A 27,463-nucleotide genomic window follows, 5' to 3' on the forward strand; every position below is an offset into this window, starting at 1 on the left:
TCGTACACGTCTTAAAATGTAGAATAAACATACTTTGTACGGCAAAAACGTACAGGTTGACAGGTATGCTGATCCCGTTCTGTTATTGTTGACTTCAACTCATTTAAGGCCACATGAATTACTCCCATGAATTATCTGTTTATTATATTTTATGCCCTACTTACCTTTTCCCCCTGAACCTGCAAGTTGATTACCCTGATTTTGTTTTTTGGTATCCACCGACAAAAAAAACAAACAACACTCTCCATGAATATTTATATGAATCTTTATTTATGAATACTGAATACAAATTAGCCTACGCACAGGACAGTAATCAAACATCTTTTTTTTAGGTATTATTTCAAAGTGGAGTACATCGAGACCTTCAATATGAAGACCGCATTCCCCACATCCGACACGCTCGCGTCCATCCCTGTGCTCGGGACGAAGGCCTGTCATGGTTTAGATAAGCATTTTAAAAAACAACAACAAAGAAAAGGGCACACTAAGCGCCAGTTTGATTTACACTGATTGGAGTCTTAAGTCCACCGGATTGATTTTAAAAGTGAAGCCGTAAAACGGCCGTCGCACTTCCTGCAGCTCATTTTCTCGGCTTCTTGTTAATCAGCGAGGGTTAATTGCGCTTCAATCTTCCTAAAGCCACCAAAAATGATCCCAGATGATAGAAAACCCGTTTTTAAGCTCCCTGTGAGCTACAATCTGCCTCATCAGGTACATCGAGGCGAGGGTGGGGGGGTGTGTTGTACGTGTGGGTGGTCTGTATTCGACAATACCTCACTTGTCTTGCGAATTAAAATCTTAAAAAGAATAAATGTTATAGCGCGGAGAAGGAGCCATATAAAAGGAGCGTGCACCTTTTCCTATCCGGCTGCAGGACCCCCCCCTTGCACGGCAGGCCTGTCAGCCTCCTGGGGGATGTTATGCAAACTAATTGCCGTGAATGCCAGGAAGAACGGCCTTACCCTTTAAAAAAATGCAAAAATCTTCAGAGAAAGAAACAATTGCATTACAGTCTCTTCTTTTCCAGGCGCTTGTAGCACAAGAGGGGGGCTGGGGGGGCTAATCAAACCCCATTTCCAAGCATTCCATTCCAAAACGGAGGGATTCGGAACACTGGATGCATTATTTGTAATGTGAGTCTTGAAAAGACAGTGTGTAGTGGTAAAAAAGCAACAACTTTGATTTAAATAATAAGCAAACATACATGAACTCCCATATAAACAAAAAACAAGTATTTTCTATTTTACATAACACCTGAGATAATTATCCGTCATCTTGCTGGTACCCTAAAACCAAAAACCTTGCAAAAGACTTAGAAAAAAAGGAAAAATAGTGTAGTTAGGTCACTTTGAGTCTCTGTAGTTTGTATTATTACCTAATCTTTTAGCATTTGTTTTCTGTTGTACGATATAATGCAGCGAGATTTAGAGGTCAAATATTACAGTTTCCCTTTAATGAACCAGAGGGGGCGATCATTTTTTCTCACATGACGATATTTTTTCAATGCATGCAAACTAGTATGAATGAATTGTATTCCCATTTACTCACCTGTCCATAAAATCTATTTTTCATTTGAAATATCTTACTTTAATCATAATATTTAGTTAACGCCAGCAATTTTCTTTACATCCATTTTTTGCTTTTTTTCCTAGTCCAATATACAATATGTATTGTGCTGCACGTTAGCTGTAAGCTAACCTGAAATTTCCCAGTCTTCCCAGTTTTATTTTCCAGTAAGACACAATACAGTGAAATCTGGTGGTTAAATAATACACACTGTCCTGTAAAATATTATTATTCGTACAACTTGAGGCTAAAAAAAGAGTCGAAAAGTCATAGAAATACAGTTTCTGTACGTTTAAAGCCCCGATGACTGATATGTGACCACTAGATGGCACTGTGATATGTGTTATGAGATAGGGCCAGTAATACGTAGCAGAGCGTGGCGGCAGGATGCCGGAAGAATATGTCGCCGATTCTAGGAGAGAAATACGAAATTCTCGACCTATGATTGATTATTTTTTAAATAAAAAATAACTTCGGTATTATAGTTCATGTATTTTTGCCCTGCAATTCAAATCCAAGTTTTTTTTTTCACTTGATAAAAGTTTTTTGTACCACTAGGTGGCACTAAACACCGTCTCTTTAAATTAAATATTTCTTACCTTATAGGGACACTGTGTAATATATGACCACTAGACGTCGCTGTATTTTCAATTGCTACAAATCACATTAAAAATACAAACTACGAAGACTCAAAGTGACCGCTCGTTTTTGTTGCCTAGCCTTTCTTAAGTTTTTTTTTTTTTTTTGCTGGTACGTGTAGCAGCAAGATGGCGGGCAATCGTGTCAGCTCCCTTTGGCTCATGTTATGTAGAATAAATAAAAATACAGAAATGCATGTTTACATGATAATCATGTATTTTGGGTTTTGCTTAATAAGCAACTGATTTTGATTTGCTGGATCGGTTGTACTGTGAGCTCCGCCAATCAGCAACATAGGCCACATTAGCTTTAGCGACATGTGAGCTAACGTGGAAGCTAATGTGCGTTTTATGCTAGGCTAGAATAAAATGTCTTTTAACTTCCATACGTTTCCATATCCACTCGGAGGTGCTAAATGTCTCCTGTCTCTCTAATTTTACACAAGAAAATCATAAAACATACCCAAAAATAAGAACAAGCGATTGAATCCAGAGCAGTTTCTGTTCCTGTTTTCAAAGTAGCATGCCGCAAAACCTATCTTCGGAAATCACAGCGTGAACGGACATTAAAACTCGCTCTGAAGCGACAAGTGACGTGTTTTTTTTTTCCTCCTGCGCGGATGAGAGGAGATCCGATGACAAACTCGCTTTTCACGCCACACCTGAGTAAAGAGAGGTCAGCTCGAAATCAAAAGCATACAAAAAAAAGGAGAAAAATCCGACAGAGTTCAAGTGGATTGTTGATAGGAAAGCTGTGATCCAGATGGAAGCGGACGTGGTGGAGTGGCTCTTGTGTGTACGAACACAAGAGCGTGAGACCTTTTTGACGGCCTTCTAGCTTCTAGCAGCTGCTTTTCATCACCGGCTTCTTTATTCTTCTCCGGGCTTGGCACTTGAAATGAGGGACCTCCGACACCTTCCGCACGTGTCTGTGATGATTGAGCTGAAGGCGACTCTGATTGATTCTCAGTTCTCTGGGTGATTATTCAGAAAATCTTGCCGGCGAGTCGTTGTCGGGTTCAGAGGTCGTGTGCTGCTCCACGGTTGAGTTCTGACATCTTTGTAGGGGAGGTGGGGAGGCGACTAGAAGGTCACGGGTGCGTTGTTCTTGTTCTGAAAGTTCATAGTCTGGATGCTAGAGAGGATCTTCCGTTGATGGCCCGCTAAGGTCACGCCCATATGGAGCAAATCTCTGGAAATAAGCAGGAAAGAAATTCCAAAATTAAAGATAAAAAGTCCCTTTTTCAGAGGTTTTAAACATTTAAAGCCTTTTTCGACCCTGACTCCCTCCTGTCCCGTTTTAGCTCCCGTCTGTCTCCGGCTACGACCTGTTTTGCTCCTGACCAAGTCTGTTCTCCCGTCCTGGCTTACGACCTCTTTTTGTCCCCGACTATGTCTACTCTCCCCTTCTAGCTTACGACTTGTTTCCGACCCCAACCACGCCTTGCTCTCCCAGTCCCGGCTACCGACCAGTTTTTCCTTCCCTGACACCGCCATCGCTCGCTACGGAAGATCCACTTCAGTGTTCGGATCACAATCTGAGTACGAGAGCGACTTGCTTCCCGCGTCCAGCGAACACCGGATCATGGGCGCAACCCTTCCTCTTTCTTTCAATAAAACGGCAGTAGCTCAGGAGGTAGAGCGATCGTTTTAGGATTAAGGGATCCCAGTTCGAATCCCGGCTTGTCCGTGTTACATGTCGAAGTGTCCTTGGGTAAGACACTGAACCCCCAATACCCCCAATAAGCAGGTTAGCGCCTTACATGGCTGCACAGATCATGGCCGCTATTGGGAAATGTGAAGCACAATGTAAAGCGCTTTGGGAAGTCATTGACTTGAAAAGCGCTATAGAAATGCAGATCATTTCATTTCATTTCATTTCAAAACTTGTGGTAAACGTCACACAATTGGGTCCTGTTTCCGTTCTTGTCCTGACAATATGACTATGCGTTTTCCATTCTATCCTACATATTTTTCTGTAAATAAGGCGCAATGGAATATACAACGCACTTTCCAAGTTCTGGCCAATTTTGGGTTTTTAGGTGCGCCTTATAGTCCAGAAAATACGGTAATTATGACAAAAATGGGATTAATCGAAAGGAAATACAGTGTTCTCGTTTGCCCGCGTCCTAGACGCATGATTTTTGCTGGGGACGCATAGTCTCAAATCAACGTGCGTCTCCGGGACGCAACTTTTTTGACACAAAATTGTCATTATTACCCAATTACATTTTTTTTAAACAAAGATTTACCGCACTCCAAACTTTTCGTCAGGCAGATCTGGCAGATGTTGTTTTGGACTTGCGGTTCGAGTTTTTGTCTGCACGCCGATCTCGAGTTGTGTGGTGAAACGTCCGTCTCTTTTTAGAGAACCGGCTTTTTCGGCTCAACTCATTCAAGAGAGCCGGCTCTCAAACGGCTCACTTGCTTTGATGCATTATATTACAAATTATGATGTTGTTTAAAGAAGTCAGGAAAAAAGGAAGTATAAAAGGAGAAAATGAAAAAAAGACAGGTTTGTGGTTACCCCTTTAATCGGTATATTACCAACAATAATTTGATGCAGAAAATGAATTCATAATTTGATGATTAAAACTGAATGAATATATCGATTTTTATGATATATTTGTCACCGATTTACAATTTCAACCTCGATAACACTAAATTTTGGGGATCCATAGATCTCTGTTGGGACCCATCGATTTTTGAGCATGCGAGTCCCGGGACTCATCACTTTTCACAAAATGAACACTGGAAATATTCAAAATAAGAACTGACTGTGTTGTGATCTGTCCCAGCTGCTCCACCGTAGCAAGTCCAGCCTGCAGGAAGCTGTCCTCGTAGCGCTCCATCTTGATGGCCCTCAGCCATTCTCCCACCGACGCACAGGACGAGAGGGCCAACGGCGAGCGCTGGCCGAGCAGGGGGTAGGCGGGCCTGGGGGAGGAAAGAGGAAAGCAAACAAAAGGAAGAGTGTCAAAAAAACAAAAACAATCCAGAGATGCTTACATACTTGTCCCTGCAGCCGCATTCCTGTCCACATGCAGAGATAAAATGATTGACGGGGGAGAACAATGGGATTTGACAGGGGTGAGGCGTCCTATACTGTATGAGACCCGGGGGCCGGAGAAAATCGGGACGGGGGGAAATGTGCACAGCAAGCCGCTGACAGGTCACCGTGTTGGGAGTTACTCTACAAAGGAATGCGTTCTTGGAATCAGATCAGGCCCGCTAAGGGATTGAATCCGGCCCGCGAGACTCAGAGAAGCGCAAGAGAAAAACAAGCTGCAGGTTGAAATATGTCAACTTGATGTTGCCAAAGAAAGGTGCCTCGAACAAAGACACTGTACTTGTATTTCATTCTCTCTGGCTCTCTCTCTCTCTGGCTCTCTCTCTCTTTTCCACCCCTTTCCTCCCACTCTCTGTCTCTTTCACTCTCTGCGTCTCTCTTTTTCTCTTCCTCTACAAGCTCTATGTCTCTTTCTCTCTCTGTGTCTTTTCAACTTCTTTTGCTCTAACTTCCTTTTTTCCTTTTCTCTCTTTTCTCTTCTCTCTTCCTACCCTTCACGCTTTCTTTTTATTTTCTCTCCTTTTGTCTTTCTATTTCTCTTTGGATTTCTTTCTTCCGCTCCCTTTCTCTCCCCCTCTCTCACGACTTCTCTTTTTATCTCTTTTGTTTCTCACGCTCTCTCCCTCTCTTTCTTTGTCCTGCCCTCTCTCCATTTCCCTCCCCCTTTCTCTTATTTCTTTATCTCTCTTTTTCTTTCTCGTTCATCTACTAGTCCGGCCCTGACAGAATGTTTGTTCTATCGTGTGGCCCCGCCTGCTGCATGAAGTACTGTAACGGGTTATTGATCAAATGTTGTAACTCAACTGTCGTTACAACATGCTGCGTTACTCTGCTACTTTTTAAAAGTAGGTCATGAATTACAAAGTCCTCTACTCTTTCACGAGTCTGTCAGGACCAGAACGGAAACAGGACCCACTCGTGTAACGTTTATTGAAGGAACGAGTAAAGGGGAGCGCCCACGATCCGGTGTTCGCTCTCAAACTCGGCTTGTGATCCGAACACGGAAGTGGATCTTCCTTAGCAAGCAATGGCGGTGTCAGGGGAAGAAAACTGGTCGGTAGACGGGACGGGAATACAGAAGTGGTCGAGATCAAAACAGGTCATAGCGGGAGACAAACAGGAGCAAAAAACGGGACAGGCCTGAGTCAGGGTCGAAAAAAGGCTTGGCTTGAAAAACAGAAATTCATAGAGGAACTGACAAAAGGGGATTGACAGGACAGGGTTTGAATAGTGGGGAAGCCAATCTGTCAACAAGCTGCACCCGGCGCCACATGGGCGGGGCCAATTGAGCGCCATGGCAACAGTGACAGAGTCCTCCTTGGGTCACTAAGTAATAAACAACACTCATTCCGCCAATAACTCAATCCGAAGGATGGGCGTGATTATAATCTACAAAATACAATCGAATACAGTTACCTTGATGCTCTTAGGCCCAGAGTACTAAGACACATAATTTCTCCCTACTGGTATTCTTCTTATCGTATATACTCACATTAAAACTGTATTTACAATTATAAAATGAACTACGGAAATCAGTGGGTCAGTTTATATGCACATACGTATTTGGTTGTGTGACAACCAGTAGGTTTGACAACAAAAGACAAACTGGATATGGTGTGTCTCAACTGTTAATTTGCAAGCTCTAAAGATTGCACAAACCAAGAAATATGAAGGCTTTACCCCTTCCACAGGTAGGTGTACACATTTTCTCCTATTTCCTTTATTATGTGTCTATTTTTAATCCGTTTTAGGTTTTTTTTTTCAACTAGATAGATACTTTCATAGAAGCGCCTTACTTTTGGGGTTCAGTGATCTGGGGGGTAACACAATGACTTTTTAAATGAAGAGAGTAAGACAACAATAAGGAATGGACTGGTGCCAACTACAATGACGCAAAAACAGGCCAGGGACCATCGATAGTATAGAATAATGTCCAGAGTTGCGTGCCCCGACGAACCATGCGGTAAAGGGAACCGTGAACTAATAACTCTAACTAATTCCTTTTTTTAGTAACATGCCCAACATTGGTCATAGACTCACCCCGCACCCTCCTGGGCGACGATTTTCAGCGAGGCGGGGTTGCGGATCAGTTTGTCCAAAGCGCTGACCAGTTCGGCAAAGCGAGGGCGTGCAGAGCGGTCTTTTTGCCAGCAATCCAGCATGAGCTGGTGGAGGTGGGTGGGGCAGTCGGGCGGAGGGGGAAGCCGATAGTCCTGCTCGATGGCGTTGATCACCTGAAAGGGAAAATCCAAATGTTATTTAAAATATCTCATATATATGTATAGTCTAAGGTGGTCCTCATACATAGGAAGCATTTCCAAAATGAGTATTTTGACAAGCGAAGGCTTAATTATACTGTGAAACCAGGAAGAAAACCTGTCTTGTGAAGGTTCAGATGGATCCGACATATTGAGGAAAGGCCCTAAGGCCAACTTTGCCCAGTAATATAAGCAATCAAAGCTGTGCTTTTAAAATACTTTTTTAAAGTGAATTAAAAAATTGGGTTAAAAAGACTCACATAGGGTGTAAAACAAAGAAACAAGCGGTGGACCCAGACGCGTAACGTTTTCACACAAGCTTTATTTTACAGGAACGGGGCAGCCATGCGGGAACACAAACGCCAGCGATTCGACAATTGCTGGGCAGAAGAGATCCAAACCGGACAGGACAGAGGGGATCAATACCAGATACAGGATACACGAGCAGATACCGGACAGGACAGACGGGATCGATACTGGATATACAAACAAGATACCGGACAGGATGGGATCGATATGGGATACTGGATACAACAGCAAGATACCGGACAGGACGGGACAGACAGGATCGATACCGGAGACTGGTTACACGAGCAGGATACTGGACAAGACAAGACAGATAGGATCGATACCAGATACAGGAGACTGGAGCAAGGTACCGGACAAGACGGGACAGACAAGATCGATACTGGATACAGGAGCAAGATACCGGACAGGACGGGATCGATACCGGATACTGGATACAACAGCAAGATACCGGACAGGACGGGATGGACAGGATAGATACGGATACTGGTTACACGAGCACAATACTGGACAGGACAAGACAGATGGGATCGATACCGGATACTGGAGACTGGAGCAAGATACCGGACATGATGGGACAGACGGGATTGATACTGGATACAGGAGCAAGATACCAGAGAGGACGGGAAAGACTGAATCGATACCGGATACTGGAGCAAGATACCGGACAGGATGAGACAGGCGGGATCGATACTGGATACACGAGCAGGATACCGGACAGAGTCAAAATACAAGTCTCCAAGTGCAGTGGTTCGTTGACGGACTGTCAAGGAGTGAATGAGAGCACTGAGTTTAAATAAGAGGGAAGCCACACAGGCAACGAGCAGAACCTGGCGCCAAACGGGCGGGCCCAAGTGAGGGCAATGGGCAACCGTGACAATTTGTGTATACCTCATTCTGCCCCAACTCAGTTTCAGATGTTATTTGCGCCAAACCAAGTATTGGATTGGAAAGTATCGCGACAGCAAATGCAATTTGGAAAGCGACGAGGGTCTGGCTTATCGGGCTTGCTGGAGATCTTGGCCCTCTCCCAAAATAAGAACCCCTCCTCCACCACAAGGCTCGCTGCCTCCTTAACTGTCTTTTTTTCTTCATAATGGAAGTGAAAGAACCAACTCAGCACTTCTCTCATAGGCTAGGGATTTGGCTGGCTTTTTAAAATAAAGTAACTAGTAACGGTAACTAATTACTGTTTTTCAGTAACATGCCCAACTCTGTTTAAATGTTAGCCATAAGTGACCAGGCTCCGTGTCGCATCTTGTGGTCAACTTACATCTTGGTTGCTCATGTCCCAGTAGGGCCTTTCGCCGAAAGACATGACTTCCCACATGACGATACCGTAGCTCCACACGTCTGAGGCTGACGTGAACTTTCTGAAGGCGATGGCCTCTGGCGCCGTCCAGCGGATTGGGATCTTCCCTCCCTACGGGAAAGAACAATTCAAAACTTGAGTTCGAAATAAATTGTTTACAATGAGGGTCTGTCAATTTTTTTATACAGTCAAGATTTTTTTTACAGGATTTCTTTTAGTTTCTTGAAAATAATGATTTCGTCCTGCCCATTTCGGCTCTGATCCAGATCGTTTCTGGTACCAACCGGCAACGTCATCGTAGAATGCTAAGAAATTCGCGTAATTCTACATTGTCTGTCTTGATGAGAGGAAATAGGTGCCGCGTAGTGTTTGTAAGATTTATAATCGCTTAATAAGGAGGACTTGCAATCATTAATGAAGGGATCAATTGGCGGAGGTTGACAGATATGAGATCAAGAGAGACTGTTGATGATAAGTTCGCACTTACTGTACACTTAAAATGAAATATACTGTAAATTATAATGAATGTACACACAAGCATATTATTACAGCACAATTTTGCATTTTTTTTGCCTAAGATAGCTAGATAGATACTTTATTCATCCCCGTAGGGAAATACACACTTCCAGTAGTATCCTTGTGTTGATTATTAACAGATTAACAGGACGGCCTTGGGGTGCTGTGTTTGTAGTTTAGCAACAGCGGCCAAAAGTTCGACGTCCCTGCAGCAGATGGCTGCCCAGGGTTACACCACCTCGTGTTCACGTAGATAGCAAGTCCACCTCCTCTTCGCTTCCCACAGGCTTTTGTGTCTCTGTCTGCCCTAACAGCGCTGAAGCCGGGTAGCTCCACGTTAGCGTCCGGGATGCTAGACGTGAGCCACATTTTCGTAAAACACAGCAAACTGCACTCCCTGTACGCTTTGATGTTTTTCACCAGCACAGTCAGTTCGTCAGTCTTATTTGGTAGAGTTCACATTTTCCATGATTACGGACGGTACCGAAGGCTAATATCGCAGCTAGCCGCTTAGCCTTCACCTTAGCTCCGGCTCTGCAGCCACGATAGGGCCCCCTCATCACGCCGGCACGAGATTTCTTCAGGGCAAGGAGTTGATTCCTCGAATAAACGCATTTTGTGTGTTAAAACCCATGTCCATAGGATAGAAAGTAATCCAAAGTGTAGTTGTCAAACGGGACGAAAAACACCGAACATAGAAGCAGACAATAAAAACAATAAATCAAAAAAGAGCGAAATAGCACGGAGCTGCTGGAGAGGCTAGGATTTGCAAACCGGACGAGCTGATGCTAGTAAGCAGCCACGAGCGGTGAGCAGTCTCTGTGGTCGCTTGTGAACTGGATTTATCTTCGCAAAGCTGAGAAAGTTTTTGGTTTCAAAAACCCATGTACTGAATTTTGATAGAGGTGCTCGTATAGAAAAGTACGACTGTATGTGCATTTTCACGGTGGCAGTTGTACAGAACATTATGCTAACGAATGCTGTGGGTGGAAATAAGAAAAAAAAAATTCTCAGGCTTGAGAAAAGTGAGCTTACCAAGGAGCTGGTGTAAGTCGGGTCGGATGAATTCTCCTGCAGGAAGCGTGACAAGCCAAAATCCGACACCTTGCACACCAGGTTGCTGTTGATCAGGATGTTTCGAGCCGCCAGGTCCCGGTGTACGTAGCTCATCTCTGCGAGGTATTTCATGCCCGAAGCGATGCCGCGGAGCATCCCCACCAGCTGGATGGGCGTGAACTGGCTGTCGTTCAGCTACGCAGAGCAAGGCGGTGGAAAAAAAAAATCACTACGAGAATGGGCCACAGGGTTCCAGAACGCCTTCTGGACGGCAAACTCACCCGCAGGAAGGAATCCAGAGCGCCGTTTTCCATGAATTCGGTGAGGATCATGACAGGACAACTGGCTGTAATGATTCCCTCCAAGTGGATGATGTTGGGGTGCTGAAACTGGCCCATGATGGACGCCTCGGACAGGAAGTCCCGCCTCTGTTTGTCGGTGTAGCCGCCTTTTAGTGTTTTAATGGCGACGTAGTTTTCTTTTTTCCCGGGGACCCTCAGTCGTCCTCGGCACACTTCCCCAAACTCTCCTGTCACAAATAAACCAATGCATGAGGTCAAAGTGTGCTACTTTAACAATTTGAGTTGCAGTTTGGTGATTTAGACAAGCTCAGCCATGCAAAAATATCGATGTTGAAATGTACATGCCCATAAAATCAAGATAACTCAAAATATACAGATACTGTATTTTCTGCACTATAAGGTTTTTTCATAGTGTGGCTGGGGGTGCTAGTGACTACTTTGGTGTGACTTATTGGTGAAATTGTTAACATATTATGATATCATTAAGGCTTACTTTTTTATTACCGGTACTGTATATCACTTCACATGTTATTATCACACCTAACCAAAAGTGTAAGGAACCGGACCAGGATCAGGACCCAAATGCGTGACGTTTCTCACACAAGCCTTATATTTTACGGGAAATGGGGAGTCATGCACGTTAGGCAGCAGTCAGGCGTGGTATGATAGGAAGCCAGAGGCCGATGAGATTGATACCAATTGCCCGAGCAGATATCGGACAGATGGGGTCGATACCGGACAGGACGGGACAGACAGGATGGATATCAAAACAGGATTTCGAAAATAAACAGGACAAATTAGACAAGAACGAAACTGGAAACCGATATTAAACAGGACAAAATAAACGGGAACAATACCGGACAGGAAATACCAACAGGAAACAGGACAGAGTCAAAACCCACGTCTTGCGGGGCAGAGTTTCGTTGACGGACTGACAAAGCAAGAGTGAGAGCACTGAGCTTAAATAGACGAAAAGCCAATCTGTCAATGAGCCGCAGCTGGCACCACATGGGCGGGGCCAAGAGGGCGCATTAGGCCCTATATGTTGAAAATTTCAACCCTTAGAAAGCGGAGCGGCTTATCGTCTTTCCCCGTATACTTCTACCACCTACTTATATGGTAAAACTTTTACCCGAAAAAAGCAAAGATCCTGAACAATAGCTTGTTTTTTGCAAATATAAAAATGGCAAAACTCCTGCGGCACACTAGACAAGGTCCCACGCACAATAGTTAAAAAACACCGATCTATCCTATTATATATATATTTTTAAATCTGATCTTGGTCGCGATTGACGTGGATGGATGGTGTTATGAGTGCACTGCAGGAAAAGAGGTCTAAATATAATGGAAGCTAGAGCTCTTGTCGGTGATAGAAAGGGGTGGAGGGGCTTTGTGAAAGGATAGTGGGATTGTGGACGCGTTCTTAAGGATGGGCTGGGACCCGTATGATGCGGCAGGGGTAAACCAGTGAAAGCTGTCGGGCCCTGCTGTTGAACAGAAGAGTGTGTTGTGTCACCCTGACCCGAGTGACATGGCCGCTTTCTGGCGTCCCGTTTGCCTAACTTGTTTGGGTGTTTGGGCAATTGGGTGGCCATGGTCCAAAATGTTTTGTGTGTGTGTTTTCTTTTTTTTTTTGCTATTTATTTCCCTTTTATTTTCTTTGTTATTGTATGTGTGTGTCTTTCTGTCGGCCACCCCTCTTGAGGGATATGACCAAGGTAGATAGATAGATAGATAAATCTGATCGTTTAAGTCTGTATTAGATGTTTATCCTAGAATGTCACGTTAAATCTTGATGTAAACTATGCTGTAATCAATAACTAAGAATATTCAATTCTATTCAGCTTAAGAGTTTTCCGTCATTAAGAGGACGAGTTAAAGCAAACCTAGCTCGCAGCTAACGCTGCCCTTTGCCTCGAATAGGAGCTGTTAATACACCTAACGTGTTTATCAGTTAATAGCTTTGTGCCGCAATATTGAACCGGGCCCGATAAAGAACAACAACGGTGATTGCTTGAAAATGTCAGCAAATCCATTTAACTCGGCAAATTAAATACACAAGAAATAATGAAAATTCAAAACAAGGATAATCTACATTGAAAAAGTAAAACGCTGTTTTTATCCAATGTCGGGTGCACGACGGCTGGCGGCTTACCGGCTCCGATAACCTCCTCGATCTTTACGAAGGAAACGTCGATTTCTTTGGCGAATTCGCGCACTGCCTCGTTAGGGTCCTCGTAGGTGAAGGGGTCGATGTAAACCTTGACCCCTGCGAGAGGCGAGCAAACAAAGTCGTGGGAAAGGAAAAGAAAAAGGTTAGCGCAGTACAAGATTAAAGGGAGGATTTTTTGTTTTTTTAGGGAGGGAGATGGTTATGGTCATGGCCAAATTCAAGCACTTTTGAAGGACTTTCAAAGTCATTTTTTCAATTTCTCCAGTACCATTAAATGAAGAAATCCAGTGTGAATCATGTATTTTATAAATCCAAAAATATTGTCTACGATTTACATTTTGTCCGGAACGGAGACAGGACCCACTTGCGTTGCGTTTCTCACAAGTTTTATTGGAAGAAAGAGAAAGGGTTGCGCCCACGATCCTATTATTGCTGGACGCGGGAAGCGGGTCGCTCTGATACTCTGATTGTGCTCCAAACGCGGAAGTAGATCTTCCGTGGCGAGCGATGCCGGTGTCGGAAAAACAGGTCAGTAGCCGGGACAGGAGAGCAAAAACATAGTCGGGGTCGTAAGCGAGTCGGAAGCCAGAATAGTAGAGAAGACATGGTCGGGGACAAAAAGAGGTCGAAAACCGGGACAGGAGAGTAGACGTGGTCAGGATCAAAAACGGGTCGAAGCCGGGGGACAGATGGGAGTAAAAAACGGGACAGGTGAGAGTCAGGGTCGAAAAAGGCTTGCCTAGAGTTAACTGAGGTTCGCAGACAAACTGTCAAAAGAGGGCAGACAGGACTGGGTACAAATACTGATCGGGAGCCAATCAGAAATGCGGCAGTTGGCGCCAAAAGAGCGGGCACATTTAATCTTTTAAATCACAACAGGATGTACAATTATAATTTATTTCTCTTGTTTTAAAAAAAAAAAAAAAAATTTTTTTAAAATACATATCCTTTTCATATCTTGATTAAATCTGATCTGATCTGAATAATATTTGTGTAAACATTTTTAAGGAAAAACTAAAGCTGTTGGGTAAAATGAAGGTATTATGTAACTAACATTTTCTGTTGCAGGAAGAGCCTTCTATTAGAATTTACCACTGGGAATCTCATTTTTTGCATGGTCCATAATTTATATGGCGATGATGCTACATAGAACAATGCAATACAAACTAATGCCAGCTGCTGTTATTCACAAGGTAAGAAATGCAATGGCAAAGCCGAGCCACCAGAATGCAGTGTCGGTGTCATTTTCAAGCAGACTTGTTGTAGAACATGGCAACAATTTCAAGCATTTACAAGCACTTATCAACCCTTGAAAACACAGTCTTAAAATCAAAGCATTTTTAAGGATTTCAAGCATCTGCTCGCACCCTGGGGTGATGATAGCACATTAGCATTACCTTGTCCGACTAAGTACTGGCTGTTTTTGTCGCTCATTTCCGGATCCTTGATGCGGCTGTGTCTGCTGAAAGGAGAGAGTGACAAAATGAGATTAGAGGAGATGAGAGACGCGTAGCTCTGTTGTTGTTGTTCTTTTTTTCTTGAGAAAGATTGTCGTGCTTCATCGGCCAAAAGCGAGGGAAATTATATTTATGCAAATGATCACATTTAGAGAATTAAAAAGCAAAACAATATCCAACCAAAACATGGTTAAAAAAATTGTCAAGGGGAAAATTTTCAACCATAACAAAAACAAAACAGTATTTTAAAGGTAAAATTGATTAACTCAAATTAACACAAGTTAACACTGTGAATATGTGAAACTGGAGTGCCATGCCCAATTTCGTTGTCACAATATGTTAGATAGATAGATAGATAGATAGATACTTTATTCATAACCCATTTTGTAAAAATGACAATAAAGGTATATTCTATTCTATTATTCTATTCTAAAGCCTTAAAACTGTTCTATTGAGCAGTCTTTCTATGCATTAAAAGAAAAAAATCTCAACTAAAAGTATATTGTCAAAGTTATATTTAACTTTATAAACTCTAATGATGTAAAGTTAATGCATTAAAGCAGCTGTAACTTGACTTTGGTATATGAACGAACATTTAGATGAATAAAAGAAACATTTCCTTAAAAGACTTTAAACACATACTTGTTTGATTCCAATTAACTCAAGTGAAAGGTTTATTTCTTCAAAAACTTGATGTTGATAAATTAGCACTTGTTTGGATTAATAAATAGAAACATTTTGACAAAAAAAGGGTATTGTTGAAGTAAAACTGAGTGTGTTAACTCCAATTAACTCGAGTTAAAGCTTTAGAGGAGCTTAAACTCGACTTTGGCCATCAAGCATTTCTTTAGATGAATTTAAAAAATCGTTTTTTAATAAAAGAGCATTCTCAAGTTTAAACTAACTTGTGTTCACTCCAATTAACTCAAGTTAAAGCTTTAGTTCTGATCCCACTTTGGCAATTTGGCACTGAAATAAATGAATAAAATAAGCAATTTCTTGACAATAAAAAAGTATGATCAGAGGGGAAACTAATTTGTGTTAACTCTAATTAACTCAAGTTAAAGCTCTAAAGATGCTGTAATCGAACCTCATCGATTGAACGCTTCTTTAGATGAATAAAGGAGACATGATCTTAACAACAATGAGTATTGTCATAATAAAACTAACTTGTGTTAACTCGAATTAATGCAAGCTTTAAAACTACTGTAACTAGACTTTGGCAATTGAGAAATCCTTTAGATGGATAAAGAAACATTTTCTTTACAACAAGAGTATTGTAACAGGTGACATTAGTTTGCGTTAACTCCAACTAACTCAAAATAAAGCGTTAAAGCTGCTCTAACTGGACTTTGGCAATTCATCACTCTTTTAGATGAATAAACGGAAACTACTCTTAACAATGAATAATATTGTCAATGGTAACACTAACTTCATTTAACTCTGATTAACTCAAGTTAAAGCTTTAAAGCTGCTGGAACTTGACTTTGGCAATCGAGCTCTCCGTTAGATCAATAAATAATATTGTCAATGGTAACACTAACTTCTATTAACTCTAATTAACTCAAGTTAAAGCTTCAAAGCTGCTAGAACTTGACTTTGGCAATCAAGCTCTCTGTTAGATAATTAAAAACGAGTGCAATTTGCTGCTTGTATTGCTCTATAATCTTTCATTAAAACCAAGAAAATCCCAAATCACATTGAAATAAATTGACATGTAATTCACGAAGCACATCAAAATCCATCATGTTCTAGCAGTCCATAAAATTGTATTGTAAAATTCTGGAAATCGAATGTCTCTTTTTCAATGTATCCATTTTTTGGGTCTTTAGAAAAAATTTGGTTGTCACGTTCCAATAAAAAACATGAATGGTTTGCCATACCTTTGTCACGATTACTGATTAGAATCACCTATGCCCCGCTCATTTGGCGCCAGCAGCTGCGGGCTACCTGATTGGTTCCCTGTCGTTTTTTAAGACCAGTCCTGTCACTCTCCGGTTGTCAGTCCGTCAGCGAACCTCTGTTGTTACAAGGCAAGCATTTTGACCCTGACTCCCGCCTGTCCCATTTTTGCACAAGTTTTTTCACCTGTCCGTTCCTGATCTCCCTGTTTGTCTCTGACCTGTTTTTGATCCCGACCACGTTTTTGCTCTCCTGTCCCGGCTATCGACCTGTTTTTCCGTCCTTGGCACTGCCATCTCCCGCTTCGGAAGCGTGAGCGGCTTGCTTCCCACGTCTAGCCAGCACCAGAACTATCAATAAACTTGTGGTTAACGCTACGCATTTGGGTCCTGATTCCGTTCTGGTCGTGATAACTTTAGTCTTTATAGGGATTCTATTACATAAATGGGGTAGATGCTGTTAGTAATCACTGACCTTGAGTAGACTCATTTCATGATCGCAAAAATAGCATGCATTTGACACCTGATTCATAATTCCACTGTAAAACTGCAGTAGCTTGCCCGCCCCTCTTTTCTAGACCCTCACCCGGCTCATAATCCTAAAATAGCCATAATGCACCACCCTTAGAAGCCGATCCGGGCCTCCGCCACCGGTTTGTGAGCGTGTCACGAGGTCACTGCTATTGTTCTCCTGTCCTGTGGAAACAGGGTTGGGACGCCTGCATCCTGTCTCTCCTTGCCTGCTAACTCTGCCGTCAGTGCGACCTCTCGGGCCCGCGTCAACGTATACAAATACGCACTTTCTCTGCTGGAGATGGCATCGCTCTGGCGGAGGGTCGGGGAGTAATGGATTACGTGTAACGGCGTTTCGTACTTGGGATGCAATGTAAAAATGTCGTATTCCATTACAGTTACAGAAAAAAGGACGTTATCTGATTACAAATTTGCGGATCCCCGCTTCCTGGAGTGTGTCTTGGGCAAATACTGGCGGCACCCATCCCTCTTCAGGCGTTTTTTTATATTGCGTTTCTCACAAGTTTGATTGGAAGAAAGAGTAAGGGTAAGAGTAACGATCCAGTGATTGCTGGACGCGGAAAGTAGGTCACTCAGATTGTGCTCCGAATGCGGAAGTAGATCTTCCGTGGCGAACGATGGCGGTGTCGGGGACGGAAAAATGTGTCAGTAGCCAGGACAGGAGAGAAAAACGTGGTCATGGTCGGAAGCGAGTCGTAAGCCAGAATAAGAGAGAAGACGTGGTCGGAGCCGGGGAACAGACGGGAGCAAAAAAAAACGGGACAGGTAGGAGTCAGGGTCAAAAAAGGCTTGCCTAGTGTTAACTGAGGTTCGCAGACGGACTGACAAAAGGGGACAGACAGGAACGGGGACAAGTACTGATTGGGAGCCAATCAGAGTCCGAGGCAGTTGGTGCCAAAGGAGCAGGCACAGCTGAGTCACATCAGTAATCATGACACCTTCATGCATTATCATGGGGGTGCTGGAGCTCATCTCAGCTGTCTTCGGGCAGTGGGCAGGAGACATCCTGAACTGGTTGCCAGCCAGTCGCAGGGCACACAGAGACTCTTGCTCATTCACACCTAGGGACAATTTGGACCAGCCAATTAACCTGACTTTTACGTTTTTGGAATGTGGGATGAAACCAGACTGCCCAAAAGAAATCCACGCAGGCACGGGGGAGTACATGCAAATTCCATTTGGGGAGGCTGCATACTTGGAGTAATCTAAAAGTAATATTGAGTAATGAAGTTACATGACTACAATATTATGGTCTTCGGATTACGTTATTGATTACATTTTCAAGATGTCACTCGTTAACTCGGATTAAACGTTTAAAGTAACCCTCCCAACCCTGCTCACGCGCGTTCAAAACCTAAACAATGAAGCCCGTTACGTTTTAGCCGCGCAAGCAAAACACATCAAACTGCTTGACTTCGCTAACACCTAAACAATAAAACGACGAGGCCCTTGGAGAGATGGTGGGATGTCACATTCTCTGCATTTTTTTCAATTTCCTGTTTTTCTTGCGACGGGCGTCTTCTCACCGTATGCAGTAAGCAGCCACGAAGATGAAAGTGACGAGCAGCAGCATCCCGATGGCGATAAGGATGCCGGGCACCAAGAACTGGGAGGAAGAGTCGATTCCTGAAAGAATAGAACAGAGAAAGGAGTTCAAACCATTGCTGAAGTTGAGAGGAGGAGATTCACATGAATGGAAAAAGCACAAAATGAACGTAAATTCCGTACTCAGGGTTTTTGTTACCTGTTTCATGGCCAAATTCAAGCTCATTTTAAGGACTTTCAAAGCTAATTTTCCAATTTCTCCAGTATCATTAAAAAAAAAAATTGGTGTGAATCGTGTATTTGACAGAGCCATAAATATATCTGCAATTTTACAAATGCGATTTTTCATCTTGCGTGTGCATTTATCAAGACGCGATTCTTGGATCTTGACTAAATCGCGAATATATTTGTTTTTGTGTCACGGTTGCCATGGCACCCAATTGGCCCCGCCCGTGTGGCGCCAGCTGCGGCTCATTGACGGATTGGCTTTCCGTCTATTTAAGCTCAGCGCTCTCATTTCTCCTTTGTCAGTCTGTCAACGAACCTCTGCCCTGCAAGACGTGGGTTTTGACTTGGTCCCGTTTTCCTGTTGGTATTCCCTGTCCGGTATTGTTCCCATTTATGTTTGTCCTGTTTAATATCGGTTTCCAGTTTTGTTCCCGTCTATTTTTGTCCTGTTTATCATTCCCTCCAGTTTTTGTTCCCGTCTAGTTTGTCCTGTTTATTTTCGATATCCTCTTTCATTATCTATCCTGTCTGTCCCGTACTGTCCGGTATCAACCCCATCTGTCCGCGATTGTAACTGAAAATAAAGTACAGAGTCCTAAAATCACAGCCGGCAAAATGAACAGAAAATGATACCGGTACTTGAAGTTTGATGCAGACTTGCAGAGTCTGGGTACCCGTTGAAACTAATCCAAGGAAAAATAGTCTATATTTCTAAAGGTAAGGGTGGGAAAAATATATATCCACTATTGTCCGCCGCGACAACAGGTCTCACTTACCTTTACCCCACTTCCCGTCAGCCCGTGTTTGCTCCGCCCCTCTTTTTTAATTCGCAAAACATATCAGAATAAGTGTCTCAAATAAATACATTTCAAAAATATACAGGTGCAAATACATATTATACATCGGTTACACATATTTACAAAGAAAGACGGTACACCGAGAGAGTTTTCAAAGCTTTAATTATAATATTATAACTTTCATCCCAAAGCGTGCCTGTGAAGGGTAGCAAAACGCTACTAGCAACACGCTCGCAACAAACCAAATGGGTCTGTTAAAAAAGACATACCGTACTTGTGGAAACCACGGCAAACTGTTCTCATCTTTCTCCCTATAACTGACGTCATCAAAGTCGTCTTTCCCAGTATGGGAAAGAGACTTCGTCATATAGACGTCGTCCCACGCTCCCTTATTCAAAAACACGCTAGCAATACGCTCGCATAGTGAAGTTTATGTGCAGTAGCTCTGTTTCTTTCTTTATCAGACTGCTCGTTTGCTTTTAGCTTGAAAGCTACGTCATGTGCCTTTCTTTTTGCAATTTGCATGATGAGGATATGTCTACGCTAATTTAATTTGTGCACAAGCTAAGAAGTTGCAGTCTTCCTCGGCGCATATATTCCACCGGTCTAAATCTTACCTTTTGTACTCGAGCGCCGCTGGCGGCTGTTAGAAAAATTACATAAATTGGCCGCATCACTGAATAAGCCGCAGGGTTGAAGGTTTTGGAAAAAAGTAGCGGCTTATAGTCCGGAATTTACGGTAACTGCAGACCATTTACCATTAAGAACTACGGTAATAATGAGCAAAATGGAATCCCCACTTTTGGTATGTAAACAAGGTAATATATCTTAAAATTGCAATGTATTTCGGGGATCATTTTATTTCATTTGTCCGACCAAGTGAGAAAATAACAAGTCCTTCTTTTTAACCCCCCCATGAGGTTCTGGTTTCATCACATTTCAAATTTAGTGAGTGAAATCACACACAAACTAACCTCTGGGGGCCGTTAAATCTCGGTGCCGACTGCGGAATGTTTTATACTTTTGTCAACATGGCGAGAGGTTTTCACCATGAATAATGCATGCGTTTTAATGACTGAGGAGGCGAACGGGTTCATGTTCCACGCTTTCTATAAATTTATTTTTCTCTTACCGTCGGGCAGGGTTCGGAAGACGGCGGCCGGACTGAAACTGCCGTAACCGGCCATGGTGCGCGCCCGGACCTGCACTTCGTACTGAGTGGCCCTGCGGAGGTCCGTCAGCACCGCTTGGTTTCTGTTACTCTCGGCGTAGTGGCAGGGTTCCTCGCTGCGTCGTTCCTGCGTCCAGAAGGAAAACACGATTTGGCAAGGACCGAGGTGTGAGTTAAACGGCGGCCAGCGAGGAGACGACAGACACGAGGGAAGGAGGGCGCCAGACGGCCATAATACTAAGTTTGTGTTTGGGGGATAACAGCTTTTGCAGGAAATTCAACAAATTTGATGAGGGAACTGATGAGGGTGATTACAACAAAATTGATAATGTAAAGGAAGGGATACCCTATCATAGGTAGAGGTAGGATCGGGTCTAAGAAAAATTCAGCTGGACCCCGAAGGTACTAAAACCCGAGCTCAACCAATTTACTTAATTTGAGGGACTGATCCGGAAGCAAACCTGGATTTACATATTTTTGGGGAGGTTTCGGAACCAAGTGGGGTGTTTTTTACAAGGGAAAGCACGTAATTTATCACGTGAATCCTCCACAAAGAAGAAACAAAGAACAATGACAGGTTTATAATTTCACAAAAAGGGAGAGAGAAGGCTAGCCCGAACCCAAAAGTAATGATTGACATTTTGACCTGGCTTGACATGAATTTTTGGCCGAACTCAGGCCAAAGATCTTACCTGAAGTGCCGCAATAAGCAGTAAACATGATAAAATAACAATCAGCAGTAAATGATATAAAGTGAGTCTCATCAATTAAATCTAACTATAATGGATTGTTTTATATGTGTGTGTGTGAATAGGTAAGTGTGAAGCACATTGTAAAGCGCTTTGGGAGGTTTTCATTGACTTTAAAAGCGCTATATAAATGCTAATACATTTACATTAATGCATTTACCTCTAATCAGAGGTCCCGTAAAATCTTAAGCCTGAACTAGAACCCAAGTTCAGGCTTAAAATGTTAAGAATTACATTCAAGTTGGGCCAGGCTTCTCTCTCGCTGCCTTTTTCCCTGTTTTTTACAAGAGGAAGCACGGAGTCTGTAGCTTGGTTCCTCCACAAAGAAAAAGAAACAAAGAACAATGACAGGTGCATAGTTTTTTTTAAAAAGGGAGAGAGAAGCCCGAACCCGAATGTAATGATTGACATTTTGGCCTGGCTTGACCTGAATTTTGGGCCGAACTCGGGCTTAAGATCTTACCTCTAATCAGAGGTACTGTGAAATCTTAAGCCTCAGCTTGGACCTAATTTCATTTTTAAAATGTTCATAATTACGTTGAAGTCGGGCCAGGCTTCTCTCTCGCTGCCTTTTTCCCTGTTTTTTACAAGGGGAAGCACGGAGTCTGTCGTGTGGTTCCTCCACAAAGAAAAAGAAACAAAGAACAATGACAGGTGCATAGTTTTTTTTAAAAAAGGGAGAGAGAAGCCTAGCCCGAACCCGAATGTCATGATTGACATTTTGGTCTAGCTTGACCTGATTTTTGGGCCGAACTCGGGCTTAAGATCTTACCTCAAATCAGAGGTACTGTAAAATCTTAAGCCTGAGCTTGGACCTAATTTCATGCCTAAAATGTTCATAATTACGTTGAAGTCAGGCCAGGCTTCTCTCTCGCTGCCTTTTCCCCTGTTTTTTACGAGGGGAAGCAGGGAGTCTGTCGCATGGTTCCTCCACTAAGAAAACGAAATTAAGAACAATGATAGGTACATAATAAAGAAAAAGGGAAAGAGCGAGAGAGAAGCCTAGCCCGAACCCGAATGTCATGATTGACATTTTGGTCTGGCTTGACCTGAATTTTGGGCCGAACTCGGGCCTAAAATCTTACCTATAATCAGAGGTACTGTGAAATCTTAAGCCTGAGCTTGAACCCAATTTCAGGCTTAAAGCCAGCGGTTCTCTAAATTGCTCTCTTACACAAAGGAGAATCCCTCCAATTTTTGTTTTACTGTTGTATAATGACAATAAAGCCTGTAAATATGAGTTGTGTGTTATTATGTTGTAGATCTATAGTAGTTATTTTGTTACAGTCGTATACTGTCAGTTAGTAATGACGTCATCTCGAGGTAAGTTTAACCCTTGGGGAATTTTATGACGGTGCTACTTTGCAGATTTTTACTTTTCACCGTTGGTCCTGGTCCCCATTAACCGCGAAAACTGAGGGATCTCTGTATATAAACTGATATCAAGGTGGTATGCTTTATTATCCGAAGGTAAAATTGGGCAATATCCTGCGGCACACTAGAAAAGGTTCCCAATCTTGCTGGGTAAAAAAAGCAACGTACCTTCTCACAGTATCGCAGTTGATACTGCAGAATGTTGTAGTGTGGCTGCACAGGGACGGACCAGTGAAGAGTCAAGCTGCTCTCAGTGGAGTCACTCTTACGGATCACAGACACCAGAGATGGCACTAAAAAAATCAGACGAGAGAATTAATAAATAATAAAACGCCCTCATGAGCTAAAACCGCCCTAGCTGTGGTAGGACTGATCCAGCCATATGTAGTAATGAATGTATGAATACGTAAATACCTACAAATATATGCGATCTAAATAAATCCACATACAAATTAAACAGGAACTGTCGGGTAATTGTGTTTTCTTTTGTTGAGTATTTTGTCGTGTACAGACGCTCCCCTACTTACGACCATTCGACTTACGATAAAGGGTAGACACGAACATTTTTTCGGGATGTCGAAAAATATCTGGACATTGCTGTGAGTTTTTTCCGAGTACAGTACATTACTGTCGTGCTTCTTTCCACCGCTACCGGCATGTGGCGCTGTGAGAGGCCACCCAGCATCCACCCCGAAGAAGAAATCCAATTCCTCTTCCTAGTACGTGTGTAAACATTCTATACTGTATCTCCAGTGCACTAAGAACTTTATTGCTTAATATCTCGTGCATCGATTCAATATGGTTGGTGTAAAGTGAAGAGAAGAGCCGAGCCGTTTATTTTGAAACAAAAGTGGAATAAGAAAGCTCGATGCGGTTTCAGAAAATGGTAGGATTGCTTTTTTCGGCCACTTTTTACCACGGAGGAGGACCTCTTGAGGTGCATCTACCAAAAGTAAGTTAAACTCAACTTTATTTATCTTTAAAGAGCATATTATTTTATGAAACGTTTTATTTTTCAGTAAAAAAATACAGGTTATTTAAACAAGCCTTTAACATGCTTATATACGTCTTTAACATACAAAATATAGCACTGAAGCAACTTACAAACAAATTCAACTTACGAACGATGGTTCGGAACCTAACCCGCTTGTATAAAAAGTTAGATTTGACAGTTTAAAGAAGTTCAGTTATTGGTATAAAAATAAATTATCTTGCATCGCTAATTCATATAATCATATTGTTTATGTTGTTTTGCAGATTAGTCTGCTTGAGTTAATGTAAAATCAATTTTTTCTTTACGTTGTACATAAAAATGGAAATTAAAGTGCTGTAAATAAAAATATATAAAACAGCACTTGACAAGGAATCACTGCAATATCATCTGATCAAATCACTACACTGACAAGGTTCAGGTACAAGTAAAATTGGATTTAGCGTCCTGTGGCAGTAACACAGATGGCGTAAGTGGTTTTGAAAAATTTTAGGTTTCCTAAGGCAAAGCTGCAAACAAGCGGTGAATGACAGGAAGAGAAAGTCAGGAGTTTAAAACAGGTGCAATAAATGTAGCAGAAGGGCACTCAAGCAACCAGGGTGCATGAAAACAGTGCTAAGGTGATCAAATTTCACACAACCATTATTTGTGAGATTCTGGAAAATCAAATGTAATGACCTAAACTTTGTTCAGTTGTTCAAAGTCCATTTAGAAATGTGCTTCATTGCACGGGCAAGAGATCATCAATACAGACGCTCCCCTACTTACGACCATTCGATTTACGTAAAATGGTAGATACAAACAGTTTTGTCGGGATGTCGAAAAATATCCGGACATTTCTGTAAGTTAGATTTTGCATTGTGTGCACCTTTATCCGAGTAGAGGACAGTGCTGTAGTTCTTCTTTCCGCCATGTGGCGCTGTGAGAGCTCACCCAGCATCCACCCCGAAGAAGAAATCCGGCTTCCTCCTCCTAGTTCGTTTGTAAATATTCTATACTGCATCTCCAGCGCACTAAGAAGAATAAGAAAGCTCGATGCGGTTGAGAAAATGGTTGGATCGCTTTTTTTCGGCCACTTTTTATCAAGGAGGAGGATCTCTTGAGGTGCATCTTTCAAGAGTAAGTTAAACTCAACTTTATCTATCTTTAAAGAGCATATTATTTTATGAAATGTTTATTTTTTTAGTACAAAACAATATAGGTTACTTATACAAACCTTAAACATACATTCCATACAAAATATAGCATTGAAGCACCTTACGAACAAATTCAACTTACGAACGATCGTCCAGTACCTAGAGACAGATGGTACCGACAGATGCTGCCCTACTCACGAACGAGATTCCGGAGGATCGTGAGTAAGTTGATTTTGTTCGTAAGTTGCTTCAGTGCTATATTTTGTATGTGTAAGGTTTATATAAGCATGTTAAAGGTTTGTATAAGTAACCTATGAGATAATATGCACAATAAAGATAAATAAAGTTAAGTTTAACTTACTTTTGGAAGATGAGCTTCAAGAGTCAGGTGACTTCCTCCTCGTGGAAGAAAATTAAATCCAACCTTTTTCTCAACCGCATCAAGCTTTCTTATTCCACTTTCATCTCACCGCTTCTTTACACCAACCATATTAAATAGATATACGAGATATTAAACAATAAAAATGTCAAAGTTCTTAGCGCGCAAGGGTTACAATATGTTTACACACGAACTAGGAAAAGGAAGGGTGGATGCTGGGTGACCTCTCACAGCGCCACACACCGGTAGTGGTGAAAAGAAGCACTACAGTGATGTCCTGTACTCGGAAAAAGGTGCACACAATACAAAATCAAACTGACAGCAATGTCCAAGTATTTTTCGATATCCCCAAAAAAATGTTCGTGTCTACCGAATCGTTGTTAATAGGGAAGCGTCTGTACTTATATGTTTATATCTACATACGGCAGGATCGGACCTTCATACCCAGCTGCTCCTTACCATCGTAGCTAGTGGTGATATTGACACCCTCGCTGGCGGGGTCCTTGTTGCTGAGCTGGGACACCCCATTGAGGGCCTGCACGGCAAAGGTGTAGGTGGTGTGGGGCAGCAGTCCCCACACTTCCACCTTGCGGCTGGTCAGAGCGGCCTGCGCCGGCCGGTAGCTGACGCTGTCTCCGCAGGACACGCACGAGCCCTTCGGCGTCCTGCACATCAGGCACCGGATGCTGTAGCTCAGGTCCGACCTGCCGCCGTTGTCCAGGGGCTCGTTCCATTCCAAGCGCAGGGACGTACCGTTGATCTGCGAGGCGATGCTGCGAGGGGCTGAGGGTGGTCCTGTTGGCCGGATTGGCAAGCGACTTACTGAGATGTTTGCTTAGAGGATATTTGAGGCATTTTCAAGATTCATTTTTTGATGATTTTTTAGCATGCTATATTTGTGGAAAAGCAATTAAACTACTGTAGATACTATATGCCATGAGGCTCTTTAACTCCACCCGGGGAAGTAATTAATTATTTGATCTCATCTCTCATCTCTCATCCGCGAACGTGGAACTGTGAAGTAGCGAGGTCCCACTGTACAACAGTTTTTAAAAAAGTACCTTTTGTTACATAATACTAACATTTTGTGGATTTATTTAGTTGGTTGCAAAAACTTACAAAACTATACTTCAAACATTTGTCGTAGAAGTACAATGTTGCAAAAGTATTGACTGTTAAATTCAAATAAATTGCACAAAATATTTGCATGTAACACAACAGCAATCAAAGAAACTCTCAAAATCGTGTCCTTTTCCTGCTTTTTATCTTCTTTTTTTCTCTCTAATGGTTTCTTCATTTGTTTATTTTTCCCCTACCTTTTTATTTCTTTTTTCCTCAATTTTTACTTCTTATTTTCTTGCCTTTTCTTCCTTTTTGTCTTGTTTCTCCTTTTTCTTTTCTTTTTTACTTCTTTTATTCTTTTTCCCTGGCTTTTTACTTCTCTTTTATTGCTTTTCTCCCTGTTTTTTGTCTCTTTTACGGTTATATAATTTTTCCATCTTTTTTCTTCTTTTTAAACTTTTGTTTCATTTTTATTTTTGCCTTGCTTTGTTTTTGTTTTTGCATTATTCCCCCTTTTTATGTCCATCCATCCATTATCTGCACTGCTTATGCCCAGTAGGGTCACGGGGGTGCTGGAGCCCATCCCAGCCATCTCTAGGCAGTGGGCAGGGGACACTCTGAACTGGTTGCCAGCCAGTCACAGGGCACACATAGACAGACATCACACTAGCTGATTATCACCTAGGGACATGCATGATTTTGGGAAATGTGGGAGGTAACTGGAGTGCCCGGAGGAAACCCACGCAGGCACAGGGAGAACATGCAAACTCCACAGGCTCCAGTAGCCGGACTTGAATCCTGAACCTCCGCACCGCGGGGCTGAACACTAGCCACCCAGCCGACGCGTTTTAAAGTCATTTTGTGCATAATGTTACATAATAATTAGTAATATAAGGACGAAAGCGACATAAACAATCTGAAGAGAATGTGCTAATTAGGGAA

At 42.4% G+C, this 27,463-nt stretch overlaps 1 protein-coding gene across 3 annotated transcripts in view; it reads right to left on the bottom strand.

Annotated features, from left to right (window-relative positions):
* Positions 1 to 247: 247 nt before the first annotated feature.
* LOC148349073 (ephrin type-B receptor 4a-like) overlaps positions 248 to 27,463 on the bottom strand; it is a 96,682-nt gene continuing 69,466 nt past the window's right edge. For 2 of the 3 annotated variants that reach the window (XM_088320831.1, XM_088320830.1), the window contains 12 exons: positions 25,919 to 26,254; positions 23,122 to 23,246; positions 20,792 to 20,957; positions 18,616 to 18,715; positions 14,595 to 14,659; positions 13,180 to 13,293; positions 11,004 to 11,251; positions 10,702 to 10,917; positions 9,112 to 9,261; positions 7,315 to 7,508; positions 4,983 to 5,141; positions 248 to 3,396 (listed from right to left, as the gene is read on the bottom strand). In XM_088320831.1, coding sequence (XP_088176957.1) covers positions 3,288 to 3,396; positions 4,983 to 5,141; positions 7,315 to 7,508; positions 9,112 to 9,261; positions 10,702 to 10,917; positions 11,004 to 11,251; positions 13,180 to 13,293; positions 14,595 to 14,659; positions 18,616 to 18,715; positions 20,792 to 20,957; positions 23,122 to 23,246; positions 25,919 to 26,254 — 1,982 coding nt within the window. In that variant the 3' untranslated portion in view covers positions 248 to 3,287. The remainder of the gene's footprint in view (positions 3,397 to 4,982; positions 5,142 to 7,314; positions 7,509 to 9,111; positions 9,262 to 10,701; positions 10,918 to 11,003; positions 11,252 to 13,179; positions 13,294 to 14,594; positions 14,660 to 18,615; positions 18,716 to 20,791; positions 20,958 to 23,121; positions 23,247 to 25,918; positions 26,255 to 27,463) is intronic. The other variant, XM_088320832.1, reaches the window with a different exon arrangement.

The sequence above is a fragment of the Urocampus carinirostris genome, chromosome 17, assembly GCF_059441175.1.
Source record: "Urocampus carinirostris isolate Australia breed hairy pipefish chromosome 17, RoL_Ucar_1.0, whole genome shotgun sequence".
NCBI classification, from domain to species: domain Eukaryota; kingdom Metazoa; phylum Chordata; class Actinopteri; order Syngnathiformes; family Syngnathidae; genus Urocampus; species Urocampus carinirostris.